This window comes from Macrosteles quadrilineatus, unplaced genomic scaffold, assembly GCF_028750875.1.
Source record: "Macrosteles quadrilineatus isolate MER2022 unplaced genomic scaffold, UCM_ALF_1.0 Scaffold_3__2_contigs__length_128488019, whole genome shotgun sequence".
Lineage (NCBI taxonomy): Eukaryota > Metazoa > Arthropoda > Insecta > Hemiptera > Cicadellidae > Macrosteles > Macrosteles quadrilineatus.
In genome coordinates, this window is record NW_026542596.1 from 20,939,781 (window position 1) to 20,960,491 (window position 20,711).

The window sequence follows — 20,711 nt, forward strand, 5'->3', positions numbered from 1 at the left end:
GTTAATCCTACATTGCGCATATCCGGCCGACGAGTCGTGAAGCGTGCCACCGTTCAGTAGTTTTACTTTTAAAATATGTTTTGATATCTGTTTTAGTTTAGTTATTTAGGTGATCTCTTTAGTTTCTTGTTTCGGGGAACTTCAAGTACACAACCGTGTTGTAGAACGAATACGATAAGCTTATTACAGTTTTACTTCGAACTAAATGCGTGTGCGTAGACTTTTCTTTGTGATAAGAGTTCGGAAACTATATTTCCGTTGATTTATTTGCTGACAAACTCGTGTGTAAGAATAAACTATAAACGCTAGTTTCATTCTAAAATGTGACTCGAAATATTTACATTTTTTTACAATTTGGTTTAAAAATACTGAATTCTTAAAATTGCGTTTTGGTCAGATCAGACCACAATTTATTGTGCATACAACCTTTGATTGTGAAATAACCATATGTGGCAATTTTAAATACCTATTAACGTTTGGTAGTTGACCTAGGCCACCGACATAGCGCTTATGTCGATTAATTATTTTTGTCGAATCATCAAAATGTTAAATAAGACAAAGTGAGATAATAACCTTTTTATTAGGAATAACATTTTATCTCACTTAATCTATCACAGAAACCACAAATATTGGAAATTATAATTTTAGAATTTTGCGCAATCTACGAGTGTTTCATTTAACCATCGATTTAACTACACCCATTTGAGTAAAAAATTCTCTATAGCTGGCCCATATAGATGGAATGCATGCTTCAGAATGCCAAAACTAATTATACAACCAGAAGTTTTTTTGCATTATTAGTCCTACTCCAGGCACGGCCCAGGTGCTCCTGTGTCCACTGTGGGCTCCGTGACATCAAGGCCATGAGCGGGGGAGTTCCACAGGGGCTCAGTCCCGCGCCGATAGTGTTCCAAGCATGACCACGACCGAGATGGAGGTTCAGGAGTCTGGGGGAACGTTCAGGTCAACTTGCGCCCAGGTAAAATGGAATCAATGTAAATAAGCAACAGTGTGTAGTAAGTGTTAATTTTTAAATGTATAATTCGTAAGTAATTTCAATTTTTGTTTATTTACTTTACGTCATTTTTTCTAGATGAACTATCAAAAGCTTGATCTTAATACTTTCTTACGTCGATCTCATTACCTTATTACCGTATCTTCATATTTTACCCAAAAGGTGTCTGAATTTCAATTCACACAAATTAATACCTGTAAAACAAACTGACACAAATGTCCTGTTACAATTATTAATTGATAGCTCAAAGACAAAAGAAATTGCATATAGGTCCACCACCAATCATGCTTGGAATCGAATCTGTTCTTTGAGCAACATTAATAAAATATAAATTCACTCTTGGAAGATTATAAAATCTAATATTTTTTTTAAATTAAAAAATGATACTATATAATCCATTTTTTATCCTAAAATCCTAGAAATCATGATAGGTAATTAATTTGAAAATAAATTGTTAAATGTGCATCTCTTGGTTAAGTTTGAAGATTAAATCGAAACCATGTGTTTACTATTTTCTTACAATACCACAATATGAGCTTATTAACAAAAAATGAAATATCTTTTGACTTTATAAACTAGATATAAATTGAATTAATTTTAATAAGAGATTTTTACTTTTGCACTTCAACTGAGAGGCTAAAAGTAATTTGTTAATTCCAAAAATGGATTTGATGCATGTTACTCTATAATCTTATTTTTCATTACATTATGTCTTTGTCAACTAACAATAATTCAATGATTATGCCAAATGTAATTCATAATAAAATGAATAATGGTCATGGTAATCATTATAATTATTTATTATTATTCATTGTTACTACTGTATATTTATTCATCTATGCTGACTACTGATCTGTTTCCATAAAAATCAATAAAAATCTTATAAAAACTCAATGTATACTGAATTAAAATATATCAACAGCTGCATGTCAATGAGGGCTACAAAAGAGTGAACATTCGACATTTGCATTGAATGCTTTATCACCCCAAAGCCAGGAACCACAAATTGCGTTGATAATATTTGCATGCTATTACCATGCGTTCAAAGCATCCTTCTTCAATTCGATTTGTGTGTTTTCAAATTTCCCGTTGTTATTTTACCTTGTTATAATCTGCATTCAGTTAGGCCCTTGACAAGCTGTTTTTGTTTTATTGTTCGATTCTATGTCATATAATAAACAAAAATATATAATGTTTTGATCAGCGTTTTACATGTCATAGAATTTGAGGAAAGCATATAAAAAATACGTCTAGTTCATAGTTATTTGTTTTAAGCGTTGTTAAATGTACTTTTTTATTTACTTCCCCTAAATATATAAACAAAACATACAACACACAACATACAACTAAACTACGCCATACAAATTTTCCAAACGGTTCTTTTAAATTAAAGTTTAAGCTAAACCCGTTTAGAAATTCCTTTACCACAATGAAAACTCAAAAACGTTTTAATCTTTGTAGAATGAAATGTGTCATAAAAGAACTATACTAAATGTATTCTGATAAAAACAACCGGTGACTTAACAAGTACAAAACTATGTAATTGTTCAGAGCAATGCCGTATAGATTTGTGGGTAAGTTTAGTGTCAGTTATAGCACTAGGACAGTAGCACCCGCATGTATATATGTGCTCTACGTGGATATAGATCTCTAGTAACACCTCTGCAGCATGTTGCAACATGTAGCATATCACACGCTGTGTTGCAATACACCCCTAGATGTGGAACTTAGCATACCAAGTAGCCTACTTTATTCACCACATTACTTATGCAAGTCTTGCTCTCACAGAAATATTTTTTTCCAAGAATTTAATCAGAATATTTATCATTTTGGTAAGCTCTACTTTGTGAACGTAAAAATTTCAATTGTTCAATAAGGGTTTAAAATAATGATAAAGAATCACTGATATTATTAAAGATAAACTGCATTATGTTTAATATACCCCCGTCACAGCAAACCTCCATACTAAGCAAATTTCCATTTACCCGGCTTGATTTCTACTAAAATATTCCCTATAAATTTTCAGATTTATTTCCTATTTAAAAACATTAATTTTAGTGAGTACTTAAGTTTGCTGCTACGGGGAAGATATTGAGGTGTGTTTTAGCGAATTTCCCTATAGGGAAGTAGCTATTACCGAAGGTCTCATGGTAAGACTTAGGCCCGGGACCGATTTACTTTTTCATTTTAATGTCCCCAGAGGCCAAAAACACCATTCGTTCAAATTTTTATATATGTATATATATATATATATATAGGTATATATATATATATATAGATTTATATATATATATATGTGTCCGTGAACACGATAACTTGAGTAATTTTTATCCGATTTTGATGAAATTTGGTTTGAAGGTGTAAGGCGGGATAAACTTGAATGAGTTCGCGATCCAGCATGATCGGACCATGGGAACAGGGTTTTATGGGGGGTTTTATGGGGTAAAAATTGGTTTTTCTCACTTTTTACCCTCAAAACACAAAATTTCCCAATTTTTCTCTAAACCTTCTTAAAGAGCTTGAAAAAACAAACAATTCAGTATATCAAAGTGTTTTTGTACGGTTATTGGTTACGGAGAAAACTAAAAAAATTGTAAATTTAAAATTCCCATGTTATTCTTATGGAGAATATTGTAAAATGTTGTAGTTTTCTTGTTTATGGATATATTTTGATCAAACTTGGCAAATTTATTTATTTTATAGTAAGCTATCAATATTTTACTAAAAATACACTACTTTATTAGTTTCCTTGTAGCAGCAAACCTAGGTACTCGTTAAACCTAATGTTATTTAAATAGATCAATTGAAAATCAATTCGGCCAAATGGAAATTCGCTTAGACGGCAGGTTTGCTGCGGCGGGGGTATTTTATTGAAATATTAGCTTAGTATGAAATAAACCAAATTGCCAAATGTGATTAAAATATATCCATAAACAAGCAAACTACAACAGTGTATTTATTCTCAAAAAGAATAACATGGGAATTTTAAATTTACAATTTTTTAATTTTCTCCGCAGTCAATGAACATTCAAAAACACTTCAATTTACTTAATTATTTGTTTTTTTAAGCTCTTCAAAATGGTCTAGAGAGAAATTTAGAAATTTAAAGTTTTTTAGGGTCAAAAATGGGAAAAATCTATTTTTACCCCATAAACCCCTGTTCCCATAGTCCGATTATGCTGGTTCGCGAACTCGTTCGAATAAACGTAGGTTTACACGTTTGTACCAAATTTCATCAAAATTGGATCATTTTTGCTCGAGTTATCGCGCTAACGGACACATATATAAATAAATATATAGATATATATATTATTTTCTTGCATGTTTAGGGCTACTAATATAATAAAAATCAAATACCCCCGCCGCAGCAAACCTGCAGACTAAGCGAATTTCCATTAACCTGATTGGATTTACACTAAAATGCCTCCATAAAAATAGCACATTTATTTCCTATTTAGATAGAATTAGTTTAACGAGTACTTAGGTTTGCTGCAATAGGGAGCGTAAAAAAGTTTTTTTTTTATAAAATGATAATAGTTTAGTAAGAAATAAAAGTATTTTCCAAAATCGATCAAAATATGTTCATAAACAAGCAAACTACAACAGTTGACTTATTCTCCATAAGAATAACATGGGAATTTTAAAATTACAATTTTTTAGAATTTTCTCCGTAACAATTAGGCGCATAATAACGCTTCAACATACTAAATTATTTGTTTTTTTGAGCTCTACAAAATGGTTTAAAAAGAAATTGTGAAATTTTGTGTTTTTAGGGTAAAAAATGGGAAAAACCTATTTTTACCCCATAAAACCCCCCATAAACCCCCGTTCCCATAGTCCGATCATGCTGGTTCGCGAACTCATTCAAGTTTATCCCGCCTTACAGCTTCAAACCAAATTTTATCAAAATCGGACAAAAATTACTGAAGTTATCCTGCGGATGGACATATATATATATATAGATGTATAAAAATTTGAACGAATGGTGTTTTTGGCCTCTGGGGACATCAAAATGAAAAAGTAAATCGGTCCCGGGCTTAGGTCTTACCATGAGACCTACGGTAATAGCTACTTCCCTATAGGGAAATTCGCTAAAAACATATTTAACAAAGTACCCTTATATTATATAATATTTTTGTTTGAGATTAGGTTAACACACTTGAAAATGTCCTTAGAGACCAAACATGTTGTGTTTTATTAAATAAAAAAGAATAAAAATACCCCCGCCGCCGCAAACCTGCCGACTAAGCGAATTTTCATTTGTCTGAATTGATTTTCAATTAAATATATTTTAATATCATTAGGTTTAACGAGTACCTAGGTTTGCTGCTACAAGGAAAATAATAAAGTGTGTTTTTTAGTAAAATATTGATAGCTTAGTACAAAATAAATAAATTTTGAAACAATGATTTTTTTTTAAATAGATGAAACAGTCAGAAAGTACAGCAAAGTAGAGGGGTATGACAATAAATAGTACAGGCAGTGGCGTCAAAAGAGGTTGCCGATGTAGGCCTACCTGCTATGTAAGGTTTTACGGTACTCGTCCACAAAGAATATCACAGAAGATTGGATGGTCAACGATTGGATAGTATAGGCTCTACCACAATTTTGTATAGCAATTGAAATAATATAATAAATTATCATCGTATGATTCGTTTGTGAAGTAGGTGACCTTAATTATTGGACTTTTAATGGAGGTGAAGACTCGCAAACTTGTTGGCTGAAGAGCCAACTAGCTAATCTTAGTAATAAGGTGTAGAAAGACACAAGAAACAAGTCTATCCCCTGGCTATTTTAATCACTTGCTCTTCAGTCATCTTTTCCTTAAACTACGCAACCTCGTATTTTGACGTTGTAGTAAATATTTAAACCAAAACAAGAAGCAGTGTCCACATTATACACCCTTCCTACGGTTAGTCCCTCTTTTAGAATAAAATGCCGAATTTCCTATTCTTGGTTATGTCATAAATAAGATATGTTATCGTGCGAGCATCACTGCACCTTGCTTTAGTTCTACAACATGGTATTATTCACACACGTTACCACAGTGTATAACTATCAAGGCCTTGTAGTGTATAGTGTATAACCGCACCCATTCCACGCTGGTTACCGTTCTCTTCCATCTTGATAACGTTCTAACACATTCACCAGCTTTTACCTCCTCTCTAAAGCTTAAGACAAAGAAAAATGTGAAGTATAAAGTCATTAACTTCATTTTGTGAGTTACCTTCAGGATTACTTCTCAAATAATATTACATAAGGTTAAATTAATCTACGTAAAGTAATCCTGATGTAGGCCTAGTCTGTAATGCGATCAGTTTCAGTTGACGTAGAAACTATCACTTGAAGGTGGTTGACAGAATTCGTCGAACTTGCATTTTTTTTATTGTGTGTGGTTATATTAAAGTCATTAAATGTTGAGCAAAGTTCTAAAACCATTCCGCTATTCCAAAGAGTCAAAATGGAATATTCTTAGTGCTTTCACAACATATATGTTTCAATTAGACTAAGCCTTTGACAATTAAATGAGATTGGTGCTATATACATATTAAAATTTTTATCAATGATAAAGCAAACGCAATTATATTAATATTCATTTGGGCTGGGGACGTCACCTCTGTTCGTACTTAACACAACACTCTACACTCACAACACACACACAACACTGTATACTTGTCCCATTGTAGGTTACAAGATGAGAGTCGTCTTCAAACGTTTTGATATTACTAGATACTAATAAATCCAACCAAATTGATTTTACAATTAAATTATTTCTATTAAAATATGTTTTAATCAGGACCATATTTACAATGCTATGATTTTTTAAATGTTCCTAACTGTAATAAAGAAAATATCCCATGTGTATTTTAATTGAGAAAATAATTATTCTTTGTAGTGTAGCGAAAAGCAACGTCCAAAAAACAAGTAAAAGTGGGTCTATACATATTTTCGACCATATTTAACGTGACTCGCACTTCAAACATATAGTCTCAAATAATGTGATGTCTCACTTTCTAATCTTGTTATGAAATTTTAAAAAAAACTGTTGTCTGGCCTAAACAAGAAATTCTTTTTCAGGGATGTAACGTAGAAGCATTCTTAAAATGAAACGCTACGTTAATTTGAATGAAATACTACTTAAAGTGAATGTTAGTAACTGAAATCTAGGGCCAAACGCTTTTAGGTAACAATTATTGACAAACTGTTGTGGGTGTATTAAATAATGAGTTAAATTAATAGCAACAGTGATTATCACATTAATCAACCAACGCCGTAGTCAGGTAGTTAATTTCAGGAATGTTCATATTACCTAATAACTGTTTGGGCGTGGGAGACCAATTACAAGATTATTAACTTCCCTCACACGTATTGGAGAGTCTATGATTTTCAGATCCTAGAATAATGAATATTAGCAGTATATGTGTAAACAACCTACATGTTCTATTAGTTTCATCCATCTATATATTAATAGGCAAGCATGTTTCTTTAAAACATTTTTTCTCAAACTCGTGTGCATCGCAGGGAGACTCTACGCATACTGTTAGAAAGATATTTTTGTGTAGGTATGCAGAATCCCTTTAAAAATTAAAATACCTAGGCTCAAAAATAACCACAAAAAATTAACTTGAAAACTTAAAAAAAATTAATATGGGTTGTAATGGTGGTGATGAAATAACAACGAAATATAGACAGAAAATCAAAACAAATTCCAATCACATGTTTTATTTACAGTGTGGGGTTTACTTTGTACACATTACATAGTGTAAAAAACAGCCATGTGGCCCTAACTTTGCCTGAATAAATCAAGCATTTTTCATTTCATTTCATTTACATATTTTTGGTCGAGTTTTCGACCACTGGACGTACTGTTCAAAAATAAATTATGTGTGTGTCATATTTTACTTAATATAGATTGTTTTATAAGAAATTCCTTAGAAAAAATTTTAGTCTTATAAATGTCTTAATACGTGTTTGTCTAATACACATCCGTTGTTCAGTATTGTCTTAAAATAGTTAAAATTCAAATGTTTTTACACCTATACAATTTACTGGCATATAAGCAAACACGTACAAATCGTTTGACGGATATCTGACTCCCACAGTAAACGCCGGGCACCCAGACCGTCAATTATGTACAACTTACAACTAATAATTACAAGCATTAGACAAGCCGATTATTATATATACCGGTTCTGACGATATAAAAACGTGCCTTCTGGTTGCTTTACACCTTTTTTATGAATACTGTATACCGGCTACATTACATCCTGCTGCGATTTAACGCTATGACATGCTATTGCAATTTAGATGACATGAATTTCATACTAGGTATTACAAGGTGTTCGTCTAGCTTTCCATTGCAATAAAACCATCAGATCAAAATATCTAAAGGTGGACACAAAGACATTTTCACTGGCCAGTTCATGTTGTGGACCTACATTTCAATTTCCATTTAATGACTAAAGGATATTAGGAAGTAACGTTGAATAGATTTTTTGTAAAATAAATTACATTCAATGCTGTCACTGATAATATAAAACGTGTAGTTTCTATAATCAATGACTAACTGTTTTCTACTTTATCTTTAAATGGGCTTTCCTGGATTCATACTCTCTTCTTCTGCAGAATTAATACAGCTGTGAGTCTCGAAAAACTATTTTTAACCGACTTCCCCACTACCAACAAAAGGAGGAGGTTCTCAATTTGTTTGTGGCGATGTTTTTTTTTTCTATGTATGTTCACCAATTTCTCTGTGATTCTTTTACCGATCAGTGTGGTTCCACCGCCAAAATAACCAGGAGAGTTTCTATTTGGTACCTTATATATTATGTTTAAGTATAATATTTTTTTCGGTGAAAAATTCTGAAAACCTTAAATATTCAACATTTATTTTGTTTACATTTGTGCAGATTGTTTACATTTGTGCAGAGAAGGCAATAAATAATAATAACATTCCTACAGCTGTTAGTTGAAACCATTTAAATGAAGCTACAGACAATTCTTCATGAAACAGTTGCTTCATATTGATCAATAAACTATTTCTTGCCATGGAGCCTAAATGAATTACATTGAGAAAAATGCATTTTGTTTTGGTTACTATAAAAAATGTATTTTAACGTTTGACCTGATTTGTGTATACAGTAATTCTGTTTTTAGTATTGAATATTCTGACTTACAAAAACATATATGTTTCAGTGGATAGCTGTATGATATTGACAAATAAAGGTGTATTGTGTAAACCAAACCATTCGTAAAACAGGTCTAAATATAAATCAAATGCAATTATTCCTTACACGACCTAAGAAGTGTGACAGTGCATAATCGTCAATTGTCTTAAAAGTGTTAAATATTTTAATTACTAAACATACATTTGCAGATGTGGGATGTTTATTGATATTCTCTACCCAGTTACTATATCATATCAATACTATTATGCCTGCTTCGGAAAGTCCTAGAGGAAGATGATTTGCAATTTCGACTAGGCTATATCTTGATCAAACAAAACCACCTACATGGCTTGCACCACTTTTAGCTGAACCAATCTTTTATATACATATTTTATTTGCGTATTCTCTACCCAGTTACTATAACATATCAATACTATTATGCCTGCTTCGGAAAGTCTTAGAGGAAGATGATTTGCAATTTCGACTAGGCTATATCTTGAGCAAACAAAACCCCCTACATGACACACCACTTTTAGCTGAACCAATCTTTCATATAATATTTTCCAAAGGTACTATACGAAAGGTACTATAGTGTTAACGACCAATTTTCCACTTTTGAGAGATTTTTTAGTGCTGGTAGCTGAGGAATAACCTTTCATATTGATCCAAAAGGATTGAGACGTTACTGTATTTATTTTTATAATGTAGAAGTACACCGATTGCAGGAAACGATGATGTCTGACATTTCAATGTATCTAGAAAAGACAATTAGTTTTTCATTAGGCCTAATGTAATGGACAACTCTTTCTTTCTTAAGGAATATCTAAAGATGTTTATTTCCATACCCATTGATTATGTAACTTGAACAGGTGACTCAAGCAGTTTTAAAATAATGATTGTTCTGTGGAACTTTTGATTGTTTCAAACAGTTTTGCTTATCAAAAATCATCAAGTAATTAATATATAAAAAATTATACAGTCACTAAAAATCATGAAATAATTTATTTTTGTAAAAAAATACAACCGACTTCAAACGCTCTAAAAAGAATGAAATAATTTCAATAAAGTAAACTTTTGTATTAGGCAAGCTCACGTATTTCAAGTCGGCGCGGCTCAAACTGCAAATATGATTGAAATTAAATATTGTGTGTGTATTTTGAAAATCAATAAATTGTAGCTGGATAACATAAATATATAAAAAACATACTGAACTGTGTTGTTCAATGTGTTTGTTTAATGTGTAAATATTAAAGGAAAGATTTTCTTGTATTTTGTGTTTACTTCAGAATAAATGCATTATGAAAATAACACACACAAATGTTCTATATGAATAGGAAAATAATTTAGTTTGATATTATGATAGGGAAAAGAAGCTAGTTTAGTATTAAAACGTTACTTTTCCAAGTTAGAAACATTTAAATGCGTTATAATCTTTTTAAAGATACTCGTTAATACCACTATAATACCGATCTCTGATTACGGCAATAAAATAACACTTAACGCATAACTATGAAAAAGGCATGCAGATTAACACCTTTAGTTATAGATAGTCACCTGCAATATGGACACCCTCTTTTAATTTTGCATCAAAAATCATCATAGAGCCGACTTAAAATACGTGAGCTTGCCTTATACAAAAGTTTACTTCATTGAAATTATTTCATTCTTTTTAGAGCGTTTGAAGTCGGTTGTATTTTTTTACAAAAATAAATTATGTTTACTGTAGTTTGAATTTTCAATACAAGAAATAAACATAATATATGGTTCAAATGCTAGATCCAATACAAGTACTCGTATTGTGCCTCATTTCATCTTGTACTCATTTCATCTTGGTTTAGAATATCGATATATACCCCTTATTAAATTATGACTTACCCTGACATTTTTGCTGGTGAAAAACAGTTTTATTTTTTCACAGTTCCATAGCTAAACAGCTTTAATAACAACACGCTTTACACAACCCATTGTTTTTAATTACAGTACCTAAATCGTGTAGCTTGCTTGGTTTTGGATTATCATTCAACATGTATTTTCAAAAAGAACTTTGTAGAAACAATACTTTTTCAGCTTCATGATGATAAAAACTGTTTCACAGTCAAGCACTTGGTTTTATAGCAAAATTAAATATTCTCATTTCTCTTGTGACTTATTGATTTTGAATGAAATCGCAATTATTGTTAGCCTTATTAGTTTTATTCCAGTTCAGTGCTTTTGATGGATTTATTTATTTTTATAATAACAAACAAAATTTAATTGCTATGTACCACATCAAGTCTTAAATTAGTCGTATATGAGTTTTGTCATTTTTTTTACATTTAAGTTAACACTATTCTTATGATTTTATAATATTCAATTATTTTTACCAATACTACTAAAAATGTGATTAAGATAAGACGATTTTTGCTATAATCCATAAGTTTCTGTAACTACAATCCTATACACCGTGTCCCAAAAAGAATGGATCAAATCTATAGCTTAATTTACGTGTTACCAAAGGTCCTAGAAAAGTCAACTATGGCTAATTTTAAAGCTGATATCTTAAGAGTTTCTTTCGGTTCCCTTCAACAGAAATCAGCTGTTCCATTGTTGTAGGCTGCTTAACATTTTAAAACATTAAGTTGTAATAAATAGAGTTGCAGTTGAAAGCACGGTGTATTGGATGATTTGTGAAGATAACATCTGTGGTGTGAATTTTTAGGTCTTTGGTTTTGTGAAAGATGAAGTGTGTCTATTGCTCATTCATCTCAATTATAGATCAATTTAAAGCAAAGATAAGGTAAGCCTTTGGAAAAATTACACCACAATGTGCAGTAAGATTTGGAACATGTACTTGATTTCTTTCACTAAATAGCGGAGAACATGTATAGATTAGGCAGTGAAACAATGGTAGGAAAAACTTATGAAGCTAAGGAAAAAAGTGTATATAAAGTTATCTTTAATAATAAAGTATTTGTGCAAGTTTACTTTTGATCCATTCTTTTTGGGACACCCGGTATATTTCATATGGTGTTGTGTAAAGAATAAAAACTTAATGTAAATTATTTCTTCTAAGTTGTATTACACATCAACTCCCTGAATCTTAAGGGTCCATTAACTGTTCCAAAAAAGTCCCCATTCCACAACTAAGAAGAAATAGTCTTTAAGGATTTTACACCGTTTAAACTTTTTTGTACAGCTAGAATTAAGCTAATCTCAATTCTGGTCCACGCATTTATCTACGAGGCTACTTCCAGAACAAATCGACGTCTACCATTCATAACAAACAAATGATTTTGTTTAATGAGTGGTTATTTTCATCAACCTTTTAAATGCTACGGAAAATATGACAGATGTTTTTACCCTGCACGTTCGTAATTAAAGCTACCTGTTAAAGACGAAGTAGATTTCTACGTTTTGGTAGACTATGACTATACTAGTACTGTACCTGGTTTGGTCTAGGGCTAGGCTGTTTATGTTATTGACCGCGCCCTTTCTATAACTCTAGTTGATTTCAAATTCCCCGCCATTAATCAGCTCTGATGTGGGTTACGGTTCAACCTTGAAAATTCAAGGCCAGACTGAGAATAAAACGGGAAATTCTGTGGTCAGTGCAAAACTTGTGGGAGGTGTAAATTTCTTTGTCTAAAACCTGATTAAAACTTGTTCGAATCGCCTCTCGTTGACCTTGTGAGATTATGCAAATTTCCAACCATTCCCAAAAACTCAGAGTAGTTACTCCTTTGTTTGTTGACAGTAATTTGGTTTTAGGTACATGAGATTAAGAAACTTTATTTTACCTACGACCGTTTTTTAAAGTAGCCATTTCAGTTCAGTTCTTAGAATTGAAAAGTTTCACTTTACAGCTGTTTACTTTCATATCAGCATAGTTTCATTTCATATCAGCATAGTTTTTCTCATATCAACACAGGTAACGGACCAATGAGGTTCAAGTATTGAGAGAAAAGAATTAAAATTGTAATGCTTCGAACGTCAACTAATCAGCTGATCAGCTGACCAGTTGACTAATTTAATTGTTGATCCGACTTGTTCATGTTGATACTCGCGTATTCTTAATTAAGTTAGTGGAAGTCCAAAAATAAATGAAATATTTGCCGAATTGTACCTGATACAATATAATTTATGGTAAGAATGCTGCAGCAATGTAATATATGGTAATATTTAACGAAGTTTAACAAACACGTAATTACAGGAAATCAGCTGATTATACAACAAGTCGTTGCATCACTTTCAGTGGCAATGACAATACACGAAAACATAACCTCTCTAAAAAGTTATCAGTAGTGATTGTTAGTAATTAAATCCAAATTGAAAGTAATTAAAAAACGGTCGTAGGTAAAGTAGTGTACGCAACTCTCGTTAATAGTCTTTACGACACTCGTAGAAGTTTTTAAGGCACTCGCCAAGGCTCGTGCCTTAAATTTTCTACTCGTGTCGTAAAGACTCACTTAACGCAATCGTTGCGTAAACTCCTATTTTACCACAGCCCATGTGTTTAGAGTATAGTGGCAAAGGGTCTGACTTAGGGGAGGTACGAATGAGGCATTAGTTCAAAATTCCTCCGTGAACAGCGCTGTAGTAAAGAGTACTTTGGCAAAGAAGGTTTACTAATCGCAAAAATAGTTCTGTTCATAAAATAAAATTATAAATGCCTCAAATTCAATTTTATTATTTTTTAATTATAAAATTAAACTATCATAACCTAACCGAACTAACCAAACTTGCTGATAATGAAATAATATAACAAAAGTTTATTAATAGAAAAAATAATTCTGTTTATTAAATAAAACTAGAAATTGCTCTACTAAAATTTTATAATGATTTAATAATAAAATTAAACTGTCATAACCGAACTAAACCAACCAAACTTGCTGATAATAAAAAAATCTTGGACAAAAAGTTAATGCCACGAGCGGGATTTGAACCCGGGACCTTCAGCATATCAGCCCGGCACGCTAACCATTAGACTACCGAGGCCGATGACCACTGATCGTTTTGTTACGGTAATGGCGTTCCCTCAGCTAATAAGAAGCCCACAGCTGTCATCGTAGCCTCTTCTATACCTCCCCTGAGTAAATACCTAGTGGCAAATGGATCCATCGTAGAGAATCGTAGGGTTTTGTATCGCAGGAACTATTGTTAGAGGGAAAAATACATTCTAACAAAGATGGAAAAGATCTGTCAGCGTGTCTGCGGCGATCTTGAAGGTACTGTGTACCCTTGTGACACCACCGTATATGAAAGGTATTATACGCAAAAAATTGCAGTTTCATTTACAATATGTTTTAGAGGGGGAGGTTATACTCAATTATTTGATGCATCTCTATTTTCGCATAAAAACCCCCAAGCATTATAATGCTGCTACCTTTTAGGTTCACCCTTCCGGTTTTCATTTGAATGTTGGATAGTTTTGAGAGGATGCTCTCTTAATTTACCCTCCAAAATGAACATGATGAAACCCTTATTAATAATGTAAGGCTCTGCAGTATGTATAATTTAATAATGGTTTCAGGTGCTAGGCGCCACTGCATTTGGCTTCGTCATCATGGGGGTCGGCCTCATCTTCGGCATGCCCACCATAGTTATAGGGGAGTTGGCCAAACCTAACGCCACCATGATCCATGGCGTGGAGCTTGACGAGTACTCAGCTTCCTGGTTCGGTAAGAGAATACACCATAGAAATACCCATAGCTAGTCACGATTGTCAATGGCTTGATAGGGCTAATTCTATTTGTAATTTTGAGTCAGTTATTTTTACTAGCAGGATACAATCATAACGTCTGCATCGCGGATTTAATAGTTAAAAACTGTTAAGGCATTTCAATGGTCAAAATATCATAATGAAATTTAAACATACAAGCTATTTTGTTTGAATCTGCGATTGCTGCAGAAAATATTTTGAATCTTTTCACCTATAAAAGAAATGTTGGGCAACATTTTGAAAATACATCTTTTAAATAACTTTAGTTTAATTACTACAGTTTAATTAATTTCATAACTATTTATTAAAATTAAGTCTTTAATCATGTAGGATTTAAATTTTGTCTAACAATAAACAACAAACATATTATAATAACGCACCCGTAGGATACTATTCTTTACATTGCTACACAATATGCTAGGCTACACGTATTTTTCACCCTTAATCCTTAAATTTTTTCTGTACGTTTAAAGTTTCTTAATCTGGTGAGTAAAACTGTGAACCAATGAATACGGTACGCTTTTTATTATACTATTTCCAACGTTTGTAATTTTACTTGTACATTTTTATGAAGGATCCGCAGTTGCATTCAAGATAAACTTACATGTTACATTAATATAATGCAACCATAAACAGGATTAAATTTTAAATTTTGAATATGTAATTTTTATTTTTATTAATGTAAAACATACAAACGAACCTACTCACTCATTTCGTTATGTATGTTACGGCATTTCTGTTTTATATAATATCCCTTGTTATGTTATATAACCATGCAACTGGGTTCCGTTTTTGAAATAGTTATATTTAACTAACTCTTAAGGTTCCCATGCAGGTAATTAAATTGCCGAATTACTTTTGTGAGAGCAATGATTCAAGGTTAGGCATTGTTTGGTGAAACTGGAGAGAGAAATGAATCTGGGAAAGTTGCGAAACTTCATTTAAATTTTAAATATCTCTAAAGACTAATTAAGTGGGTACCAATTACAAAGTACCAATGTTACTTATGTGTAGCACGATAATTACTTTATTATTTTATATTTTAAACATTTCTATTAAACTATATGGCAGGCCTAGTAATAAATGATTTTTACTATGACGAAAATAAGGGATCAAAGAAAAGTGCTGATCAATGTTTTACATTTATACAGTTTGGCAAAATTGCTTATTTGAATCTGTCTTCAGGTGACATAGTGCATACAACTTATCAAACAGAACCTGGTCTCGGTGAAAGCTTGTATTTAGTGGGTTTAATACAGAAAATAGCAGCAATCGTTACTTAAATAACGTTACCAACAATGAACAACAAACACATAATAACGCACGCGTAGGATATTGTTCTTTGCATTGCTATACAATGGACTAGGCTACACATATTTTTCACCTTCAATCCTTAAATTTTGTCTCTACTTTGACAAGTTTTGATATACTATTATCAATAATAGAATCATTGATTGTATACATATTATTAAGGGTTCAATTTTTTGTATCACCACTATGTCATTGGCATCAACGATCACATAAGAACATTGGTCTTATGTGATCGTTGACTGGCATGTTGTTGTTATTATTTGTTAGTGCATTTGCGGTTGAAGCTATTGTTCAAACTGTTCCGAATTGCCGGTTTACACTATCTGCAGGTGTCATCCTTGAATGGTACGATTCTAATCTAAACCTGTAGATCTGAAGCATGTGTTAATTATTTTCAAAAGTCAAGTCATGATGTATTGAGATCATTTTCCGCCATACCGAAAAAATACAACAGACTTGTAATATTAGAGTTTTCATTTTAATTGTATGAATAATTAATTACCTACACGAGTTGTATATTTACATCCTCACATTACTAAATTGTTGAAAGGATTACCAAGGCATATAAGTCACTTCTGGTTTCAAGGCTGCATCTGCCTCAGCACTCGTTGAGGAATGCAGTTTTAGTCGTGAGCAAATGTGGATAATTGATTTAAATATTGATTACAATTATTTCTATGGTATTTACTGCGCATCTCCCTTCGTCTATACGACATATTATGCAGTTTCATGTTTTACAATACAAATTGCTGTACAAGTAGTAAACACATCGTGGGGGCAGGTTTTTGTACAACCTTTTTGTGATACTAACTGTACTTTTGAGATTTAAAGTAGGGTACTTATCATAAACAATCATTCACCAAACATCCTCATAATTTCCCATTATAGTTTTTATATGGCCAGAATGAAAATGTATACGAAACAAAAATCCCCATAAAATTAGGTTGGTAACTAAAATGTTCCTATGTTGAACCATTCACAACAGTTTTAAGAAAAATGAATTACGATAATGGAAAATTTTGTAGGTAATAGTTTTCTAAAGTAATACTCCTTCAAATCCATTCAACACAGCAATGATATCCAATGACAAATTGACAAAATATTGCCTTAATGCAATTTATAATATTAAAAGGAATTAAAAATACACTTAAAAGTTCCCCAGAAATGTATACAAAACATTTTGCCCTACCAAACTCCTCTCATAAGAGACGTTATTTACAAATTGTTATTATGATTTAGTGCGTTGTCTTGCTGAGGGTTCACGGTATGCCACACCTCACTGTATATATAACTAGGTGAATATTAAAACAAAGATTTGTTGAACGCCAATTCCCAAGTCTAGAAAGGCTCGAGGTTATCACAGTCACGACTGGACATTGTTGTCGGCCAATTCGCTAAAATGACGTCATGACGTGCTTAAATCACAGCTGATCTAATCAACATCTAGATAGAGAATTTCCATATGCTTTTGTTTATGACGTGGAACGTGTTTAATCTTTCTGCGGTAAATCAATTTTCGCAACTCCAGAAACATTGATAAACTAAAGAACAATTCTTTTCATCACTCTGGGATTGTCATTACTTCAGTACTAGTAGTTAAATATACTATTTATGGTTCAACGAGAAATTCCTTGTTTATTTTTCTGTTTTTGTTTTTTTTTTTCAAAAAGTTTAAACCGTCGGTTCATACTTCTTAGTATTTTTTTTCGGTTAAGTAGTTTCTATTTTTGCTGGTTATAACAATGTGAATCGTCGTTATGCAACAAATCAAGGTTGCATAATGATTTTGTGTGTTTAATTTATCCAAGCCAATGTTTTTAAGTGCAATAAATAACCTTGAAAATCTAAAACTAAATTCCAAAAATAAGTTATTTGTTAAAGCTAAATCACAATTTGTGTTGTGTGTCAGTATGTCTACAGTTTTATTTGTTACGTTACTTTATGAACTATAATAGTTCAGTAGGCTACTTAGTCTCCTTTAATTAAACAAGGCAACTGCCAACCACCTCTACCAAAGATGTTGTGCTACACATATTTAGGTATTCTACAAATTAAAGCAATACAATTTACATGGAGAAATCGGTAACAGTTTCATTATCATCAATCAATGTTCATGCAATCTACATTAACCGACATGTTATGATTTTAAGTACAGTATAAACATTATGTGTTACAAGTTAGCAAAATGATGCAAATCATATCCATACAGCGAAACAGTGTTCCACAAAATACCAGAACCGAAGCCGACACGACCTTGAAAATATGCTATCTAATCCTGTGATTCGTTATGTAATCTCCGTGTCATTGCACTCTAGATGCGAGTATAGTCTCGTGTTTGACCTACTAAGCAGAGTTACGGCTTACGTAACACTTCTACAACACATTTACCATAGCACAACACTGCATTCTCTTCAATCTCTTGCCTAAAATATGTTAAATATTATCCTGATCAACAAACTAAACGTTACTATTATCAAATACAAATTTTAGTTGATTTTGAAACAATCTGTAGCATCGCGATGGGACGGTAGTTTGCTGTGTAGTTGTGACACCACACGTGGGTTACGGCCGTGAAAGGACGCTGGGCTGTTGCCAATGTTCAAGGTCTAGGTGGATGTAATATTTTACATAGAGCAATTATACTTTACAGGGCGGGGCTGTTAGTCACTTTGGTTGTCTGTGGAACCTGTTTTCAATTTTTTGTAAAGTTTATTTATACCTCACGTGACTAGGTGGTGAATATTTTATTGCAGTTTTTTTTTTTTAGGGTTGGCTCTTGGCAAATATTTCATTGTTCAATATGATTAGGTAATTGATTTTGTTAGTAATTATGTTCTTTTAACTATCAATAAATTTAATTACTATGTATGAAGTTAATCAAACTTTGGCAATAACACATTTTAAGAGATGCATTATACGACTAGAAACCAAAATTATTTATTCTTATATTTACAGTTGCAAAGCGGTTTATAGAAAAATAACTATTAATTAGATATATTCATAGATTAAACACCTATGTGCATTTTCAGACAAAAATATGTATTTGTTATCGGTGTTGGCCGCTCTTCCTCTGTAAACTGCAGTGAACTGTAAGGTTCCTATCCAACTGGTTTGTGATTTATTATTTACAAAACCTACTTATCACCCAAAACACACGAATATTCTGTGCATGTAAAATATATTACAAATTCGGTCACTCGGACATGGTAGGTCTACCAAAGTTACCAAATAGTACTCAGTGCGTGTGGGAAGCACCCTCTCTCATCCATGTTACTGATTTACATCCTGTACATAGTACTGATTTAAATTTCAATATTCCCTTTTTATTGCTTTCTATTGACTTTACACCCTCGATCCATTGTAACTATTTTCATATACAAATCAATATAAGCACTAAAAAAATGTATTAAAATAATAAATTTTAGGAAATTATACAAATTTGATGGTTTTTCTAACACTAAATATTGAAAACAATTTGTTCAGCTCATTTAAGAAAAAAGTGTTATTTTCCATAGTATTCAATTGCTATTTACATTTTTAGATGTGGCACAATTAAATTAAGATAGTGTTTGTAGTTAAAACAGTTGTGCCAATGTGAACTAGGACTAGGATTGAATTTAAACTTCCGGTACAAATCCATCCTTGACCACAACCCAACTAAATTGATTAATGACTCAAGCCCAAGAATTCGCTTTTGATCATTAACAAGGTTATGACTAGACTACAAGGTGATTGGACACAAAATTGATGTATGTGTATTTCACCAATGAGTTTGGCAAATGTTTCATTATTTTAAGTATAATAAACGCACAGTCTTCATTAACAATACTAAGTTCCAGTAGGGAAAATCAAGTGAGGAATTAGGCTTCATTAATCATATCCACATGCATTTCTAAGCTAAATTAATTTAATTATTGTGCATTGATGTTATTTATCGTCATATTTAATAATTATGAATATTTCCCCCAATGATTAGTAAAATAATGTTTTCGAATTAATTTCTGTTTTTACAATCTGATCAGGTTCCTAAGTGAGGTTATGTCTTGAACATACTAAGAAGGCTTAATCCCTACTAGTTCAGCCATTAACATTAACTTTTAGATTAAGGGAAGGGTAGGCATTTATAATGGACTAGCTCTAGCCGGTTTTTATAAAAATGAACAGTAGTTGAATGAGCTAAAGTGTGAGGCCATATCAGACTTAAACTCTATCTTCGTCCTAGGGTTTTGTTACTGTGTTAGTTGATGTGTCATTAAACAAGTGTTAACAATAAGTTTGATCTTGCTCTGTGTCTTGGTAACAAAGTTGGAATATGATCGAAATCAGTGCATAACAGTAAACAACAGCCACTCTGTTTTGGCTAAATGTTTGTTCATTTTGCATTTTAAAATTTTCTACAGCGTTATCAGAGAAAATTAAAATAGAGTCCCGAAGTCAAAGGTTTCGCTGATGCCAGTTAACCAAGATATTTTAGTAAGGTAGGTACTATTCTAAGGACAATTATGATCTAATCAATCGT

The 20,711-nt window shown here is 32.1% G+C and overlaps 1 protein-coding gene across 1 annotated transcript in view; it reads left to right on the forward strand.

Annotated features, from left to right (window-relative positions):
- The first annotated feature begins 846 nt into the window (after positions 1–846).
- The window catches only part of LOC128988407 (facilitated trehalose transporter Tret1-like), a 37,776-nt gene continuing 17,911 nt past the window's right edge, over positions 847–20,711 (forward strand). Inside the window, exons 1-2 of the mRNA XM_054409661.1 lie at positions 847–979; positions 14,693–14,840. Of these exons, the coding sequence (XP_054265636.1) occupies positions 917–979; positions 14,693–14,840 (211 nt within the window). The 5' untranslated portion in view covers positions 847–916. The remainder of the gene's footprint in view (positions 980–14,692; positions 14,841–20,711) is intronic.